The following is a 19952-nucleotide window of genomic DNA, read 5'->3' as shown; positions in this document are numbered from 1 at the left end:
TGTGCAAAGTATTCCAAACCTGACATTTCATAAGAATAACTAATAACAGGATGAGAAATGATGGGTAGTAAAGATTGAAGCCTATAAAATAATGAGGGGGCCTAGGGTTTTTAAACAAAATTTTGATTTACCAAATATAAGAATAAATACCACACTGATAATACATTTTCCCTTGTACAATCCGAATGTAAGAATCTATGATAAAGACACTTTTGCTATGCATAAGGTAAGGTAATACAAAGTTTTGGGAAATTTTGAAAAAAGGGTGGATAGGGATTCTTTACAATTTTGATATATTTGGATGCCCCTGTTGATGTATTATAAGCACTAGAAAATTTAGCCCCTAATACACGTCTGTTTTCGAGAAAAATTGAATATAAACATTTACCGGTGCTCCCGGTAAATGTTGATAAAATTTGAAAAGCGCCTACGGCCGTACAATGGTAGCTGCGACTTTGAAAATCTCAGAACATGCAGTTGTGATATATAATTTCCAAACGGGAAAAGCTAATCGGTCGATTTTAGTCAAGAAACATTGTTTTATAGCTTAAGTAATGTCTTGACCTTGAGAGGGAGCTATACAACAAAGAGTTTATTATCTACAATTTCATAACTTTCGACTCAATTTCAACCGCGACAACAATCACTGAATATTGTAGTATCGCATATACTTCCAATATGTTCATTTGCACCAAATTCATGACCCCATACCAAAACTTTGTATTACCTTTAAACTCTGTATTTTGACTTTTACAAATACTGTAGTGTTTTACAACAATAACAAATACGGGATAAGAATGGTTCAAAATAATATTCTCTTATAATGAAATGATTTTTTTTTTTTGGAGCTCAAATGACCATTTCTATAGAAGATATTTGGTGGATGTAGACATGTATATTTACTTCATGATTGTTAATGTCAGCACTTCCAAAACCTCATATTTGGGCAATTAGGACACCATTTGTTTTAAGGCTTTGCCAGTACTATTGTATTGTTCACCATTAGATACTACCTTTGAATTCTATATTTCAAAATCAAAGAGCATACTGGATAGCCTGATTCTCTGTTTTAAACCCTTCAAGTCCTAATATTTGTGAAGGTGTTATTTTGCACACCACTGTTCATTACAATGAGATGATAAATACAGCATCGTCTTTTAAAGGTAATACCAAGTTTGGGTAATATTTCAACAGGATCGGATTATGAAATTTAAAATTTGCATTACCATTGTGAAACCTAGTGTTTATTACAATAAGCAACTTTGAAAAAATTGGGCTCTAAAACACTAAGGATTTCTAGAAATTAAATATTGTAGGATCGCATATGCTTCCAATATGTTCATTTGAATCAAATTCATGACCCCATACCAAAACTTTGTATTACCTTTAATTCAAGCAAAGATTTCTTTTTATCTTTCCACACTGAAAGATAAATCACACACACAATGCCCCCCCCCCAAAAAAAAAAAAAAAAAAAAAAATCCTGGTTCTCTAGATCCAATACTGCATTACTTTTGACACATTTCAGGTACGCTCAATTCAATTCATAAATCAATTCGCTGGGTGAGAGAAGGTACGCTCAATTCAATTCATAAATCAATTCGCTGGGTAAGAGAAGGTACGCTCAATTCAATTCATAAATCAATTCGCTGGGTGAGAGAAGGTACGCTCAATTCACTTTATAAATCAATTTGCTGGGTGAGAAAACATGAAGACTTATGTACATGAAATGCATGAACAATTGAATTAAAAAATTACTTGAAATATAATGTCACATTTTGAATCACAGATGATTCAGATATACCGATTACTGCATTGTTTCATGTTTTTGTTGAAGTGTGCTCTAAAGGATGCTCAAGTACAAACAATATTGAAGGAAGACACAAACAACTAATAACATAAAATATGAATAAAAATCTCTTTCAGCCTGTCTGTATGTAATCACACATGCAACCATACATACTACATACATGTAGAGGTACATACTATTTACAATTATACACAAATAAGGAAAAGAACAACAACTGATGAATATATAGTGAGAGGCATTAATATACAAAACCACTGTTAACAGTGTTCAGGTCTAAACTAACACACTTCATTCGTTATTTACAAGATATGACAATGAGGAAATGTGAAGGTAAACAAGTTCTATGCTGTCAGTGACCACTCAAATTGACAGTACATGTACAATCATCTCTTTCCTTGATTCAACATTATTATAAGAATAGGAATTTATTTCTTAAAAAATAACTGAAGTCTGAAATCTAAATTACTAGATAAACCCATCTTGGGTTATACATAACTGTTCAAAACATTTATTTTTCAATTTATTGATTACATCATTATGATTACACCATAGTATGCAGTCTTCAAAACCATTTAAAATTCATGATAATCAAAGAAAATTTAGGATAAGTGAGCATAATTTATTAATGTTTGTTGCTTAAACTGGAACTAACTACTGACACATAACCCAACTTTGAAAGTATCTTTACTTTCATACCACACACAAAGACTACATTTAAAAATGGAAATTTGTAATACATTTACAATTGAAAATCCTTTCCAAATCTTATAAAATTCAAAGTTTGTATAAATGTTATTCTTTAAAGGCACATAGTAACAAGGCATCATGTTTTAAAAATTAGCACCGTGAAAAGCAACAATTTCTATCATTATCTGAATACTTGTCTCATCATTGCAAAATGATCTTAGAGCACACAAACTTACATTCATATTTTTGGCATTCATACATTGTTGACAATTTGATATTTATACTGCAATTTGCACAGGTGAATTTTCTTCATAACAGAATAATAACACATAGCAAATATAAAGGGTTGGCAAACTGTACATAATTCATACCTTTAGGGTTCATAATACAACATTTCTTGATGTGTTATTGAATACAGTCTGAAGTTCTTTTCTTTGGCAAATTCATTGAAGTAGAATGAACACAAAGGGTATAATTGAATTGGACGATGAGGATTAATATTGAATACTTGTTATCTGAATACATCCTATGTTGAATTGGCTGGTATCAAATGCAATACTTATGTTGATCATACAAGCATTATTGATCAAACATTCATGTTTTTTTTCTCAAATGGAGAGATAATGGTTATCTACATTGATAAATGAAGCCTAAATTTTACTAGTGAGCTCAACATGACAAGTCTGAGAATTATCACTGTTATTTAACCCTTTTGTTTTGTTTACATATTTCAGTTTTGTGATAACTTATGATTGGTGTTCATAAGGTGTCCTACTGTAAGCTTATATTCATATTCCATGGAAATACCCATTTATCTAAGACCTCATTCACTAACAGGGAAATTAAAAACAATACTGTTACACTTTGTAAAAATATACATAGCACAGCACATAACAGCACACAATACATAGATACAAACATTGGTGTATCTATTAGAAGCACACATGTTTATTGAGGTTAAACTGGTATTCAAATCTTTCAAGTAACTGTAATGTGTACATGTTACCAGGGGAGTGTTTCACAAAGATCCTAAGTAGAACTTAACACTAAGTTGGACTTAAAAAGTATGGACAGCCATTGGAGCCTTAAAATGAAATATATTCAAAAGCAAAAATTGGAGTATTTTAGACTTTTCATCAATTCCACATCAAGAACATGAAATCTCCCATGATAATAGAAAATATGAATGATTTGAATCAACATTTTATGCCTTCTAAAAAAAAATTAAACAAAATATTTTCAAGGATGCTAATGGCTTCCCATAAATTTTAAGTCCAACTTAGAGATAAGTTCAACTTAGGATCTTTGTGAAACACCCCCCTGAACCCATAGGGCTAGTTTAGGTACATGCAATATTCTTCATACATAATAATTGCTTCAGATCACGTTTGCTTCTGACATCTTGAGAAGATTTTATTGTGCCATAGAGGGAGCACACACATGATTCTAAAATCAAAGTATTTTGATGAACAGAATTTTTTTCTATTTAATCATCTTTTCAATGGAAGCACAAAATATCTTGACAAAGTAGATTATGAATTCCATATTTTCAAAGTAAACATTCTTCACTTAGTATGTTTACTTCCTATAATGTTCATATCAGTAAATTGAATCAATTGGATGGAGCACACGGTGTAGAATACAAAGGCACACAAGTTTCAAGGCTTTTAATACTGATATAATTTTGTAATAGCAAACTGGGACAGCCTTTAAACTAACTCTTATGACACCTCTCATAGGAGAGAGTGAGGTTTCAGACCCTGTCCAGGCCAGGCAGCACACTTCACAATAAAAACCTATTACATTACAATAGGTGATGTTTCATTATTTTCATGACATCAAAATAAATACACACGCAAAAAATACAACAACGAGCAAACAAAGGATTGGCAAATTGTACATAATCAAGAATGAAATGTATCATTTGTTATGAGTTTAAAATGAAAACATTTCTTAATGTGGGTCTTAAATTCTTTCCTTTGGCAAGTAGTTCTCTGTAAATAATGATGCCAAACTGGAACAGCCATTCAAATAAGACAAACACAGACCCACCAAGAGAAGGGGGACAGCCTGTCTGTACAGGCAGCACACATTAACAACAAACCTCTTAGGGTACAAGAAAACATAAAGCTATAGCCTACTTTGTCTGTATCTGTGTCTTGAACTACATACAAGGCCACAATTATAGTAGAAGTAGTATACTTCATAGTGAGTATGGTACTACATGTACCATCTTATCTGCAGACATTTCTAGTAATAATTGGAAGCTCATTAAGCAGCATTTTGTTCACATTTCTTTGGGCTTAATTTGAAAGAAAGTCTGGATCTCTCTACCCTAGAAGATGTGACCCTGAGATTTACATGATTGAAAGGAATCTATTTTCCTCTGCTAAGGAGGTAAGCATAGAGGACATGTCAGTAACAGCCATATTAGAAATGGTAGGATTGACGACATTCTCCTGTTGAGGATAACCTGCTGAAGCACCCTGTGAGTTGTATGGCATCTTATTCTCAGTTTCACTTTCCATGGTTTCTGGTACTATCTGCTGAACATGATCCAGTGCATCAGAGTTGAGTGCTGCTAGCATGTTTGCAACGGGATCATTTTCACATTCCATAGCTCCCATTGGAGCATGTGGTGGCTGCCTGGGTGGCTGCCTGGGTGGCTGTGGTAGCTGTTGTGCTTGTTGCTGGGGCGGCTGCTGGTGTTGCTGCTGGTTGTAAGGGTTGCTCATTGCATCCACAGTACTGGTAACCTGGTTGCAACCTGGAGACATTTCCATGGTGGAAGGTTGTTGCATACTGCAGTTGACATGTTGCTGTTGATGATGGCCACCCATGTGCCTATTCTCCTGTTTCATATGCTGAGGGAATCCTGGGTTTTGTGAGTTGTACACTGGCTGCTGCTGGTGGTGTTGTTGTTGTTGTTGTTGTTGTTGTTGAGCTTGCTGGGCTGCAAGTTGCATACCACCATTGTTCATTTGAGTATTACGTTGCATGTTGTAACCACCTTGCATCTGGTTATGACCTGGATGGTTGTTACCATGAGGTTGATTGAAACCTCTACCACCATCACCACCACCACCACCAGCAGGCATCTGTCTCTGTCCAGTCCATTGCATCTCCTGCTTACATTGATCATCGAGAAATTGGACCATCTCATCAGGGAACATGAACTCCTCTGGTCCTCCACTTCCACCGGTATCCATACTCTCTTCAGGGATAGTCCCATGTTCATAGTGATTCTGAGGGATGTTCTGCCATTGCTCCCTTCCTGATCCTCCATCTTGTTCATGTATTGTTGGTGGATGATGAATGTTGTGGAACGCAGGTCTGAAATTCTTCATATTTTCTGGTAGTGGAAGTGGTTGCTTGTTATTGAATGAGCTATAGCGCCTGTTCATGTGTGAGTTCTGGTTAGAGGATATGGGTTCACTGCCTCTACGTATTTCATTTCCTGGAATCTCATTCGGTAGAGGAGTCCTTGGAGGATGGGGTGGCATACTGGCCACACCACTCAATCTCCTATAACCTGGAGGTGGCATTGGTGAAGGGGTCATTCCAAACCTTTCATCTCCACTATTCTGTTGCATTATAGTCTGTTCATACCTAGCCTGCAGGGAGCGTTGCTGTGCCAGTGTTAAACCTGGAAGTCCTGTTGGACCATTCAGACTACTCGCTTCACTCGATCTCCGTGATGATCCAATAGAGATAGGGTCATAGGGAGAGTTCATACCCATATGACCAGACCACTGTGATGCTCCAGATGTTCTTCTTGAGGACATTGAAGACATGTATGAACTGGCCTGGCTTGACCGTCTGCTTGAGAACTGACTTCCCATGAAGAATGGGGAAGCCTCTGATGACCTACCACTGAAATACGAACTGACAGTGCTATGGTCACTGCCTCGTCTGTTCCCCAGGTTGTCCAGATTGCCTGTCATAGACTGAGAGCTATCGCAACGCTCCTCAAAGATCAGTTTCTCAATGTTACGAGCCTTGGGCTTGTAGTCAATACCATCTGCAAAAGAAAGCAAACAAATAAAACTCAAATGAAGTCAAATAAAAATCTAAGAAGCCATCTGATATTCTTACATCAGCTAAATAGTCTGATTAAGTTACTGTCACAGGAAAAATGACACAAACACGAGTCCCTGCATTACTCGAGGCTCATCAATGATTTGATGTCTGGGTGCTTGTGGTAATCAAAAGCTTATGCTACGTTTACACTATGTTCCCGGTGGCCACGGCAACCACGTTTCAGGCCACCGTGGACGAAACGGGATTGACGTGACACAACGCGGGGGACCGTATGGGCAAACGTGACAGGCCGTGATTGCCGTGGATACCGTGTCAGATTTTTAAACTTCCAAAAAATTTGCCACGGCAGTCACGGTGCGGATGAGGAACCTATTAGGCCGTAATAAACAGGGGTGAACGTAACAAAACGTGACAGTCCGTAATAGGCCGTAACAAAACTTGGGGGTGGTCCGTAGTGGGACGGTTTAAGCGCCCGGCACGCTACGGCGCGTTGCGTTCTACTACGGTCTGACACAACGCGAGGTCTCAGAATACTATGATTGCTATTGCTTGGGAGACCTTCTTTTTATACCGCCGGCACAAACGTGCTCCAAAGCTGCCCTGCGTCCACGTTTCATCCGTACAAAGCCTTGACAGAACGTGAAAAACGTGTCAGACCTTGATCAGAACGTGGGAAACGTGAGGGACCCCATCAGAACGTGACGGGCCGGGAGGGAACGTTCTGGTATCCGTGGTAGAACGCGGGCCGAACCGTAGTGCGCCTTGGAGCCTCCGGGACTCAGCACCCCATTCCCCCCACGGCCCGTCACGGATACCGTGGTAGACCGTGAGAAAACTTGGCAAGACGTAACAAAACTTGAATCCAGAGATAAAATTGGTCTAAATCCCACGGCGCACTACGTTTCGGCAAACGGGGCTGCCGTGGTCGCCGGGAACATAGTGTAAACGTAGCATTAGTAATTAGGACCTTGCTCCTCCTATAGAAATCATATGGATTTCACTTTGTAAAAGTTTCAGAAAACAAAAAATATACTTGTTTCATTCAGGAAACATAAATTTTAATTAGAATGACTGTCAATAAGATGGCCCCCAAAAAGGCAACAACACTTTTAGGTCTAGCCCTAAATTGGTATTTGTACTCTCATGTGATGTCGTCTCGGTTGACAGTCAATTTGGCAAACTCAACTGCAGTAATTCTTTTTAAAAACCATTATCTGTGGCAACATTCTTACCATAAAAATTCATGAAACCCTGACTCAGGAGCACCAATTTTCTGAATATTCAAAGATGAAGTTCTATTTGCAAATGACTCTCCAATGCTAGTCACGGTTCTTGGAAGAGATTTGAGTATTTTATATGATCTAGCTTTCAATCATCCAATGGGGAATAGAATCAAAAGATTGCAGTATATTTACAAGTATGCAATGGCATGTTCATTACCCTTGAAAGGTAGAGTACCCTGTAGCATTAGTGAGCACGCTAATGTTCATTACATTCTACCCACAGACCTCTGTAGGACTATTAAGACTTACGATTGTTATTATTGATGACAGGTGGTAGCTGCTGCTGAAGAGGTGGTGGTGGTGGTGGAGGCATCTGAGGTAAGATATGTACCCCTGTCTTAGCTTTGTGAGTAGGTCTACTCATCCCTGCTTTGATCTTGATAGATCTCTCCATAAAGGGGCTTGTTGTCCTCCCAATGATGGTGGGGGCTGTCGTCACTGTCAAACTGCCCCTTCCCCCTCCTCCTCCTCTTCTACCCATCCTTCCTCGATGGCCAATCCCATCTCCTAAGTCTCCAACATTAGAACTGATCTGATCATCTTGGATCAGTTTCTCATCGTCAATGCTAGTAAGGTCTCCAATACTTCCTCCGGTAGCATTCATCTCTACACCACTGTCATTATGTGGAGAGGAGCTGTAATCATTGACAGGTGCGCTGAGATGGACGCTTTGATGGGCACTGGTGTGACATTCCTGAGGTACACCTTTTGTCTAAAAGAAAAGAAACAAGAGTGAAATATCACAAAACAAGACAAATGTGACTGTCTCCTCCGCATACATTCAGGTAAGATAATGTCTAGAATTATTCTTGGAACATCAAGATGGGAACAAAAAGTCTATACTTGTTACTAACATGTCAATTGATCGTTATAATCTTTGACCTTTGACCTGACAATCACAACATCTGATCACTTGTCTCCCTACATTGATGCATACTTGTAACATGTTTTAAGTTCAAATCTAAAATAGCTTTAAAATTTTCATTCATTTAGTCAAAACAAATTTTTAAAACTTGTAATTTCATGTAAATTGACTTGCTGACCTTTGACCTTCTTTTAATCTAATCTGATGAATTCGTCCCACTTCGGTGCTGCACACTGATACCGAACTTCATGTTAATGGCTCAAATTGTGCTTGGATACATTGCAATAACAGGGTTAAAACCCCAGAGATATCATGCAAATTGAGCTTGACATGCTTACACAAAGGCATGCAAGTTTTTATGAGTCTTCTCTCGTAAGAAATGTATCAAACTTACCCTGTTGTTATTGGTTGAGTTTGATGATACAGAGATTGCTTTGGTGATTGGTTTAACATCTCCTGGACTCTTTTTATCCATGTCATCTCCTTTACGCCCTTCCTTCTCACCACCTGACCCCGATGGTGGATCACGTTTATCACCTCGTTGTCGTTTAGTTACATGAGCTTCTGGTCCATGTACAGTCTTCACATGCTTGCGTAGTGAGCTGGGATCCGTGTATCGCTTAGTGCACCCAGTTATCTTACATGCATAAGGTTTCTGCAGAAAAGAAATAAAAGAATGATTGTAATTGATAACACAGGACAAACAAACTAATGGTTTGAACAAAATCAGAAGCTTTCAGCTATGCATGGAGAGCACCTGCACTGCTTGGAGATTTGAATTGAATTGAATTGAATTTAATTGAAGCCATCATTCATCCTTTTCATATCAAACAGTAAGGCTAGTATCCTGTTGTACTTATACAGGACACATGGACATGCTGTCAGACTCACATCAGGCAAACCTTTGACTGCCTATGACTTAATACACACGTTACCAATTCGCTGCTCTTATCTCTTTATCAATATCACTATTTTGATAATACAACCATACATATATTGACTTCAGAGAAGTACATAGATAAGGCTATTCTGCAAAGGGTTATCCTGCATGCTGTAGCTCAAGCTCGAGAAGTTTTGTGAGATGATTATTTTGCAGCATGTCATTTTTGCAAATCTCAACCACTTGCAAAGTTTACAAACATTATATACCAGGGAAAGTTTCTGATCTTAAGAGAATACTTAATGCAATAAGTACTTACTGCATTGGAGTGAGTTCTGTTCTGATGTTTAGCTCGATCTGATGCATTAGAGAAGGCTTTGGTACATCCCTGGAACTCACAGACATACGGTCTCTCACCGGTATGGGATCGAAGATGAGTCTTGAGGTTCTCAAGTCGAGAGTAAGCTTTGTAACATCCTTCAAACTATACAATTTAGAATAAAACAATCATTATATCACATCATGAAGAAAGTAAGATCTGAACTATACAAATGACAAAACAATCACCAGTCATAAGTAACAATAAAGACAATATTTACAAAAACAATTACCTGATTTGGGGTATTGTATTCACATACAATTCACCTTATTCAATTTGGTTCACCAATGGGGATGCAAAAGACAGTGGGTATATACCAAACAAAGGCAAAATCACTTTCAATCTATATTCATCATCACTTCTTTACTAAAACCATTCCAGTGAATTTTCTTACCACATGGATTTACAACTATTCACCCCAGGAATACAATCAAAATTGATTAAAGAAGTACCTACAAAACATGACAATAAGGAATGTATGACAAACTATGGTGTCAAGTACATTGATATATTTATTGACTGTCACTCTATGACAAGATTAAGAACCCAAAAATAACTTCTGTCAGTTGAAAAATAAATTGGAACTTGAAACTAAAATGAATCATTGTTAAATACTGAAATTAGTCTTATCTTTTGATTGCTACTTACACTACATTTATGAGGTTTCTCTCCTGTATGTCTTCTCATATGAACGACCAGCATGTACTGAGCTTTGAAAGGTTTCTCCTCCCGAATGCAATCACGCCAATGACAGATAAACTCCTTACGCTCGTTATGGATGTGATCATTGTTGATATGCTGTAGCAAGTTACAAACAAATTTCAACAAAAAGAAGAATAAATGGTTATCATACTTGTAATGTTGACAAGGTGACGTTGACAGAGACAAAGGGGAGGGGGGGGGGATGTTTCACTTTAAAGTAAGCAGGTAGTAACTCATCTCTTAAAAGCTGAAAAGAGAGAGGGGGGGAGAGGGGGAAACAAGCAAATCACCCTTTCAGAAATCCCACTCTAAAGAAGATCCACATAATAGCATCCCAATGTACTTTTTAAAGTGGCTTTATGAAGAGGTTAAAGGTAAAGAGCATTTTTTTCATGTGAAAGAATATGTTTTGACTAATACGTGATCATACAAATTTTGCCGAGAAACCGCCTACTACTTGATATATTTGGTAAATTATTATATCTATTTGGACCTGATAGATATAACGCACGTGTCGCACACGTGTGCGTAGTCCCAAATACACTTTCTGTGGACAGTGCTTGTAACTTTACCAAGACTGGGCCACATTTCTTATCATTTTGGTGATTCCAGAACCTTGCAGTACACACCAATTTATATGCTAGATGATCAACCTTTTCTAATCGATTCCACAACGTTTCTTTCACAATGCAATCGCATGACCACAACTGGTCTTTATCTTTAAGAGTATAGTTGTACCTGAACAAGTTGATCTAGGGTATCAAACTTCCTATGACAGTCATCCCATTCACAATCTGTTACTACCGGGATATCTTCTTCTCCACCATGAGCTCCATCATCATCTCGATGATCTCCACCTGGAGCTGGAGCTGAAGGAGAACCCTCCATATGAGATGTAGAGGAGACAGTATTAGGATCATCCATTCCTTTGCTTTGATGATTGTCTAAATCCACACTGCTTGTCACTTGGTTGTTATTAGGCTCAGTTACTTGCTTGCTAACCTGCTCATAGTAAACACAAAGATAACTGGTTAAATAAACTTATGCACTGTACGTCTCATGTTTACTTGTCGTCTTGTCTACAGTTCAATATTGTATGCAACCACTTCCTTTCATAAAATTTTCTTTTACATATCCTTTTGAATATTTGACTCCATTTAGTTATCATTTAACCCATTACCAACACAGCAATTACACTTATCAGTGCTAAGAATAATACTGTGTCTTTAAATCGTTAAATGCTATACAGTCCATAATATAGGATTACACTCTTTTAAGCTACAGTCACAATGGTTCGTACGAACGATACTTTTGTACGAATCTCCCTGTTTTTCCATGGTCTTCCTGAATTTTCATGGTGTGAAAATCGTTCGTACAGCTTTCGTAGCAGTTTGTAATGGCATTTGTGACTGAGGCTTAAGCAATGCATTTAAATTGAATATAAAACAATATTACACCCATCAAATGACTGCATTTTGGTGTTATATTAGTCCAAAAATTGGCTTAGTCACTCAATTATTGATATCCCATATATCAAATTGTTTTCAAACTTCAGTAATGAATTCAGAAGAGAGATTATAACCTTACTTGTTAATGTTTATCCGGCATGGTATTCTCACAGAACTCATCATTAAGAATAAGAATAATACAATATTTTACAATTGATTGATAATGTTAACATGAGTAATGTAACATGAAAAGAGGCTTTTCTTCAAACATGATCCATATGTGTTCATATCGAGTTCATTGCCCTGTCCTGCAAAACTTTCAAAATCTATATAACAGACAAAAAATGACAGCCAAACATACGATGCCCTGCACTGAATGCCATCTGTCGAATAATATGACGTACTTAAAAGGAGAAAGTGTTTAATATATCAATATGTATTCTTGAATAAACTAGATTTGAATGGGTCCCGGGGCACTAATTGTAATTCAATGAATAATGTCATTCAGGTTCACAAACAGAGCAACAAACATTCAAGATTCCACACACAATTGGCTGCCATAATGGACATTTTCTTCAGTTACAGTCCCATATGTACACAAATTATTTGGACGCGTCAAACGCCGAGTTAAGGGCATGAAAGCTTGCCTGTTTTACCAACATTTTCAAACCACAAATTACTAACTCATTAAAACTGGATATATAAAAGCAATTCTAATAAAAATCATGTTTGACAGAAAATCATGATGACGACTAATTACCTGAGGTAACCAAATGGATGTGAAATCTTTTCGCAAATTATTTCAGCTTCAACCGATCCAACATACGGGTTACATTGGGTCAAAGGGCTCTCGAGCTTTTTATGCAAATTCATAAGAGACAAAATTTACAGTCACCACCCTCGTAACCGAATCCTTCGTCTACCGAAACACTTGCTACTAAACTCTCATTTTATGAAGAACTTCTGGTTAAACTCCTCTGTGACAAATTAAAAGACATTATCTGATTAAAAGCCCCATAGGAATGCATGATAGATGTTCTTCAAGCAGTTAACACGTCATCAAATTACATCTTGATTGTGGCTGGGTCTCTACAGATTTATATTTCCACTTGTACAACATCAGCCAATCACGATGAAGGTTTTAAAGCCGAAAAACCGAAATGTCGAAACCATTTCAGTGAGTTGGACTGTAATGTGTAAGGAAAGGGAAAGTAGGGCTTAACGGAGGAAATACATATCATGAATGTGGTTAGAAGTCCAATCATTTAACCAACAATAGGCATCTAAGCAACATGGAGCTGGAAAACAAGACGGGAAATTAGGGAGCCACAGGACACATTAACACCCTTTTCTACCAATAGCTCTAACCACAACTTTCTCCTCAGAGTCCTGAAGGGTCGCAAGTACTTTTAGCCAGTGCAGTCTTACATCTAGGATGGTACGAATGAAGAAGGGCTGAGTAAGAGGAGAGCCAGAGCTCTTTTGTGAAGTAAGGATCTCTAAAATGTTTGACTTTCCAAGCCATTATCACTCAGGGCGTGAATTAACTTTGTTTCTTGTATATAAACTTACTGAAAATAAGCTTATCACAACAACAACAAAAGCATCAAGAGAGAGAAAGGTATAAGAGTATAAATCTTAAGGGGGGGGGGGGGGCGGGGGAGGGGAGTGAGATACTTAGAAAAAGAATGGGAGAGAAGCAAAGAGTAAATGGCTAGAAAGAAAATATGACTAAGTGTCATGCACATGCTTCTCAAGCACATTCTGTAACATGAATGAACGAGAATGAACCACATTAACGACTCCCCAGAGAGATGCAACCTTAATCCCTCATTTGGCGCTTGCCACCAAGTGGCCACCATTCTAAATATTTGCCCTCTCAGTCTATAACAATTTCCGCCACTTTGCTCATTTTGACACCTATTTTTTTCTTTGTCCCACTTCCTCCTAGTTTCATATTTTCCAAACACATTTGTTGAGGTTGGAGAGGAAGTCTGTTATGCTCATAACTCTGATGATATACCCAGGGAATAGAAGGATAGTTTTTATGGCCAAAACACGTACCACCCCTGAGGAATGTATTACGCACATTACCATCCATCAAGAAGGCAAAAAATAAAGGGGGAAAAATGAAATAATTCACATCATAACTGACTTCCATCAGAAAGTGTCATTTTCAATATGGATAATTCTACTAAGTAACCCTGGATTAAACATGTAATTTTCTGAATTTTCTGAATTCATGCTCCCAGAAATTTATCAAGTTTCTTCTCCTCCCCATTAAAAGAGCAAATTATTATTTTTAGTAATGTAACTGTAACATTTTCTCACTATTTTCAGTCACTCAAAGTTTTGTAAAGTATCCAAAGATTGTTCATTGATTGTCTTCTAATTTTAATAATTGATCAATACAAAAAATGAAATAAGATATTGGAATGAAAAAGAAATATCAACAGACAAAATTGATCACCTTCTCAAGATATAACTCAAATAAAAGAGTATCAATAATAAACCAATGCGACTCTACAAGATGAAGAGTGATAAGCCCAATCTAGTGTTGAAGTCAAACCAAACAATTCAAATCACTGGCCAAATCAAGTACAATTCTAGACTCAATAACTTCTTCAGTTTGCTGTTTATTATCCAGAAATTCTTAAAAATGTAAAGTAATTAAGGTATTAAGTGTCTCATTTCATTCCTGTGTTACCAACTCATGAACAGGGTAAGAGTGCTTTATTCAGGTTGAAAAGAAGGTAATTACAAGAATATTAAGATAATTGGTGCTCTGAAATCAAAATCGTATTTGAAATATGTCAAGCTTAATTAAATTTGAATGAGGAGATGAAGAGCAGCTTATTACGTGTTTGAATGAGGAGATGAAGAGCAGCTTATTACGTGTTCTTTTCCAAACCAAAGAATTGACTGAAGAATGATACCCACCATAATACAATGTATCTCAATGTTAGACTGTTTCATTCATTCAGCCAATTTTTTAATCAATTTGGAAGAAATACAAGTTTATTCCTAACTGGGAAGTGGATTTAAAAGATTAATCTATGATCTTTTCCATTAGCACAAGAAGCTCAAAGTCCACTAGCCAATAATAATGAACAGCGCCATCTTGTGTCAATGTACGTACAACATTAATTCACTAAGTTGTAATATGGAATATGAATACAACATTGATTGCAATGCTTTTGCTAAATCAACTCTTTTCTTTGAGATGAGATAAATTAAGCAATAGAAATACATGCACATCCTTCTTCTTTTTTTTTAATATGGAACAAAAATTAAAGAGAAAGTTGAGTTCTTGCGTTGTCATTGTTATTATGCAAGTGTGGAAGAACATCAGAGAAAACAATGTTACCTGAAAAGCATGGCTCTTCAAATGCCTTCAGATTCTAAATATGACAAGTAACGGCTTACAAATGAGGCCCAATTTTTATGCCACATGTTTATGTAGTCCTATATACATCTTTCTGTGTAAAGTGCTTGGCCAAATGGGCCAAATTTCTTATTGTTTTGATGAACCCTACAGTACACACCAATACTTACGCTACATGATCAACTTTTTGTGATGGATTCCACGCTGTTTCTTTCACAATGCAATCGCATGACTAGAACTCAACCTTATCTATTGATAACAAGGTTAGAGATTCTTCATCTCCATAGGGAAACATGAATCATGCAAATATTGCTTAATTAGTGCAAGTGATCGGTTTCACAGACAATTGAGAGAAATGCGAATTGTCTTAAGCTAATCATAGCTACACATTCCCTACATCTCATGTTAGTAGTTGCCACTGGTTAAAACTCAAGTTGAGTATAAACAGATCAGAAAGGGGAGTATATAGAAATAGTTGTAACTGTATCACTAAACAAGAGATGTACATCATGCTATGATTATGATAATACTGATTTCTTGTGCCATCAAGCAATCTGCTCCAGAAATTCCAACATTACCCTGGATTTAGGTAGGCTTCATAAAATAGCAGGTACCTACAGCCTACACCTAGGCAGAGAGATGTAGATGTAGATTGTTTGAAGGTATGATGCTAGTTAGTGTCATGCCTGGGCTTAAACCCATGAATCTCATGTCAAAAGGGTTCAATCACTTGGTTACAACACATCAACCCTTACTGGACTACTCATAGAAGCGATGATAATAATGCATTACCTGAGGGATATGATGCTCAAACTCTGCAGCCTTCTTGGAATGGTTGTTGTTATGTGTAGGGGGTACTACAGAGTGAGGATCAGGACCCGCCACACTCTGCTGCTGTTGCTGCTGACCATGAGCTCTTGCTAATAGTGTAGCCATGGCAGGATGCTGGGGAGGGGGCACGTTGGTTGGTAGGTACCCCGCCCCAGTAAAACCCTGTACAAAATACAACAAAATGGAACACAATATTGCAAATACCCTTTATGACATTTATTTATATTTTAAAAACAAATAACTTCAATAGGAGTATAGGATGCAAATGAGGGTAGCGTCGGAGTGTTGTATATTTCAGACTCAACATATTTCTATTGGGGGGGGGGGGGGGGGGGGGAAGGGGAGAGAACTCACTTATCCAGTGGCAAACTAGTCTCCAATGTCTATTGAAAATATACCAACATCATTTATCTCTAGCATATGTTGACAAACATCAACTTGAAAATACTTTTATTGCACTTTTGTACTGGCAGACACATCCCGGTTTATCTTTCTGGTTGTCAACACTGAAAGTGATAAATTGTGTTAAAACTTAAACACAAATATTATCAATCATTTCAGAAATTTAAAATACGTCATGAAAGTTTTTGTGAAAAATCTTGAAATGTCAACCTTTACTATGCTACCATACAAGCTGAACTACAAAAAATAATCCATTGTCTAATCTGATATAGCCTTTGCCTATTTGAACTGGGAGGCTCCTGTACTAAAACTTATGAGAATGAGGTTATTCATTAATCAGTAGGTTAAGTTAAAGTCTCTTTTCCCTACTGATTTACCTGTGATGTCTAATGAGCTGCTGTTGAAGATGATGTAGATGTGCTAGAGGTGTAACAGGATGATTCCAATTGACTGGACTTACTGTACCAGCTGATAGATGACCATAAGAACCACTAGCAGCTGAAGAGCTACGAGAATTATTCACATACGCTACCAGAGAGTTTGGTGAAGTGCGTATCATAGCATTAATATCTATGGACTCATTGAAGAGTGGAGAGATGGAGAGGGCACGCTTTCTACTCATACGAGCTCCTGGTCTCGGACTTGAGAATCTGGAACCTGATGCAAAAAAAAAAGTTTTATAATCCTTTCTAGTGTCTTTTACTTCATATCAATGTCTTCCAAATGCACGCTTTAGGATGTAGGTATTACAACAACACTAGGTTATAATCTTCATAATTTTCATCATGAATTAAATTAATTATAGATCATCTCGTGAAACTCACTTCAAAGTAAACCTGATTTTTATTGCCATCACAATCGTCAATACTACCACAATTGCTGCCATCACCATCATCATTCCCCCCCCCCTCCCCCTCCCCTTCACCACCACCATGATCTTAACCATAACCACCACCACCTAAACCTCCATGAACAATGCTACCACTACCACCACTATCAAGATTAACACTTTCATAATTCCTCTCAACCATCAGCACATGTACCTTCGACTGAGCTGAAGTCCAATGCTGGATGTTCAATGCTCCCTGCAGTACTGGGTGGATGACTATACAGGTCTGTTGATACACCATGACCATATGAAAGCTGGGGAATGTAACTACCTGGGGTGGCTCGCGGTCCTAAATCACCTCCTTAAATATAAACAAAACATGCAATAACCAACTACACTACCCAACATATCTATTATATCATTTTTTTTTTTTACTACTATTAAAATTTAACGTTATCAGATTATAATGAAATACTAATATGTAAATATCACAATAAAAATGACATAATACAAGATCAAGTTTAACAGAAAAAGCACATCATTTAATACATACATTTCAAAGGTAAATAATGAGCTTTTCTTGCCTATTGAGAAGATGTTTCTCTTGTTCATATGCTGGGTAAAACTCTAGGACACTAACTTAACTCTTTGCCCGCCACGTACACAATCCCCCCTGTGCCACATTGTTTTTAGGGTGCCACCTTAGGAGGGGTTCTGCATGGACTATGCTTATTCAACTCGCAATAACTTTTGATTGGAGTACTGTAATGAAAAACTTTGTGTAGCAATATTGTATAGAAAGTAATAGTCTTGCCAATGGTATCATTTTTGTAATGTATATTATCATAAATTTTGAGATTATCAACTATACATTTTGTATCCAAGTTTTCGTTTAGAAGGGTATTCTATACCTCTTATATCTAATACTTTGTTATGGAGGTTTATGTCCTGAGTTAGTTCATTGAAAAGATGTATTCATGAGCTTTCACTACATACCAAATTCATGTGTTGAGGGTCACAATGAGCCTGGTAATTTAGGATTGAATAAAGAGTAAGCCGACAATGAACTAATCTCCTATTGAAATTGACCCTGGGTACTTTTGAATAGACTTCCTGTCTCTTGATTGTACTTTGATGACCTTTATTGTGTCTGTAGGTAAGATGGTGTAACATTCTATTATTACTTGCAAGGCTGTGCAAGCTATTAGAATTGAAAGAAATGAATAGAAGAACTTATTGATTTTCTACACTAATAAGGCAAGCCATGAACATAATGTATGCTTGAAACATGTACTAAGTTATGAATTGTAGAAAGCTGATGTATAATAAATAAGAATAAAATATATTCGTCTACATATGTAGTCTCATATTGACATGTTCATTATAACAAGAGGTAGACAGAGAGAGGGAGAGAGAAAGAAAGAGAATAAGAATGAAGAGACAGGCAGATTGGGAAAGAAATAAGAAGAGACAGGGAGAGATAGAGAGAGAGAGAGAGAAAGAAAGAGATATAAGCAGATACAGAAAATGAGAGTGAGAAGATAGAGATAGAGGGGGAGGGGAAGAAGAAAGAGACAGGCAGATAGGGATATAAATAAGAAGAGACACGGAGAGAGAAAGACAGATAGGCAGACAGAGAAAGACAGAGGCAGGTTGAGATAATGAGAGTGAGAACAAGATAGAGAGAGGCAGAGAGAGGGGAGGAAGAAAGAGACAGGCAGATACAGAAAGTGAGAGTGAGAAGATAGAGATAGAGGGGGGGGGGGAAGAAGAAAGAGATAGGCAGATAAAGATATAAATAAGAAGAGACACGGAGAGAGAAAGACAGATAGGCAGACAGAGAAAGAAAGGCAGAAAGAGAAAGTGAGGATGAGAAGATACAGTGGGATTACGCAAAAGTGTACGTGTGGGACCAGGCTCATCTTCCTCGTCAGAGTCAGTCTCGCTCTCCTCTGAATCAGAGTCGGCTGTTGGAACAGGGTCCATCACAAGTTCTCGTACCTGATCAGCCGTGAAGAAGTCCCGTCTCCTCCTAATAGGGGCCATCCTAGCTCATCAGAATATTTGCAAAAGCAGTTTCAAAAACTCAATTTTTCTCGGAAAATGTCAATGTAAACAATGTCTGCGAAAGCGGTGCAATGAAGTGTGATGTGTATACAATGCGAAGCACGCGTTACTATTGTGTGTGTGTGCGTACAATAGAATTAAATGCGTTCCGTGTGTATTGTGAATGAAATGTGACTTGAGTCGAAGTTGGCAGCCCGCTGTATGTTCCGCTAGCCGAACGTGGCGGGCAAAGAGTTAATACTTGAACTTCAAGTGGACAAGATGTTGCTTTTTCCACAACAATACTGACTATAAGCAAATTTGCAATACTGGTTGAATGAGAAGGGAAAACATACATCTGTAT

The 19952-nt window shown here is 37.4% G+C and overlaps 1 protein-coding gene across 4 annotated transcripts in view; it reads right to left on the bottom strand.

Annotated features, from left to right (window-relative positions):
• Positions 1-3724: 3724 nt before the first annotated feature.
• The window catches only part of LOC580371 (zinc finger protein GLI3), a 75163-nt gene continuing 58935 nt past the window's right edge, over positions 3725-19952 (bottom strand). For all 4 annotated transcript variants that reach the window (XM_031000536.1, XM_031000537.1, XM_031000538.1 and 1 more), the window contains 9 exons: positions 17757-17903; positions 17091-17370; positions 16273-16474; positions 11386-11649; positions 10594-10743; positions 9886-10050; positions 9081-9341; positions 8071-8533; positions 3725-6518 (listed from right to left, as the gene is read on the bottom strand). In XM_031000536.1, the coding sequence (XP_030856396.1) occupies positions 4855-6518; positions 8071-8533; positions 9081-9341; positions 9886-10050; positions 10594-10743; positions 11386-11649; positions 16273-16474; positions 17091-17370; positions 17757-17903 (3596 nt within the window). In that variant the 3' untranslated portion in view covers positions 3725-4854. The remainder of the gene's footprint in view (positions 6519-8070; positions 8534-9080; positions 9342-9885; positions 10051-10593; positions 10744-11385; positions 11650-16272; positions 16475-17090; positions 17371-17756; positions 17904-19952) is intronic.

The sequence above is a fragment of the Strongylocentrotus purpuratus genome, unplaced genomic scaffold, assembly GCF_000002235.5.
Source record: "Strongylocentrotus purpuratus isolate Spur 01 unplaced genomic scaffold, Spur_5.0 spur5_scaffold_6, whole genome shotgun sequence".
In the NCBI taxonomy this organism is placed as follows: Eukaryota; Metazoa; Echinodermata; class Echinoidea; order Camarodonta; family Strongylocentrotidae; genus Strongylocentrotus; species Strongylocentrotus purpuratus.
This window is presented reverse-complemented; position numbering and strand designations above follow the sequence as displayed.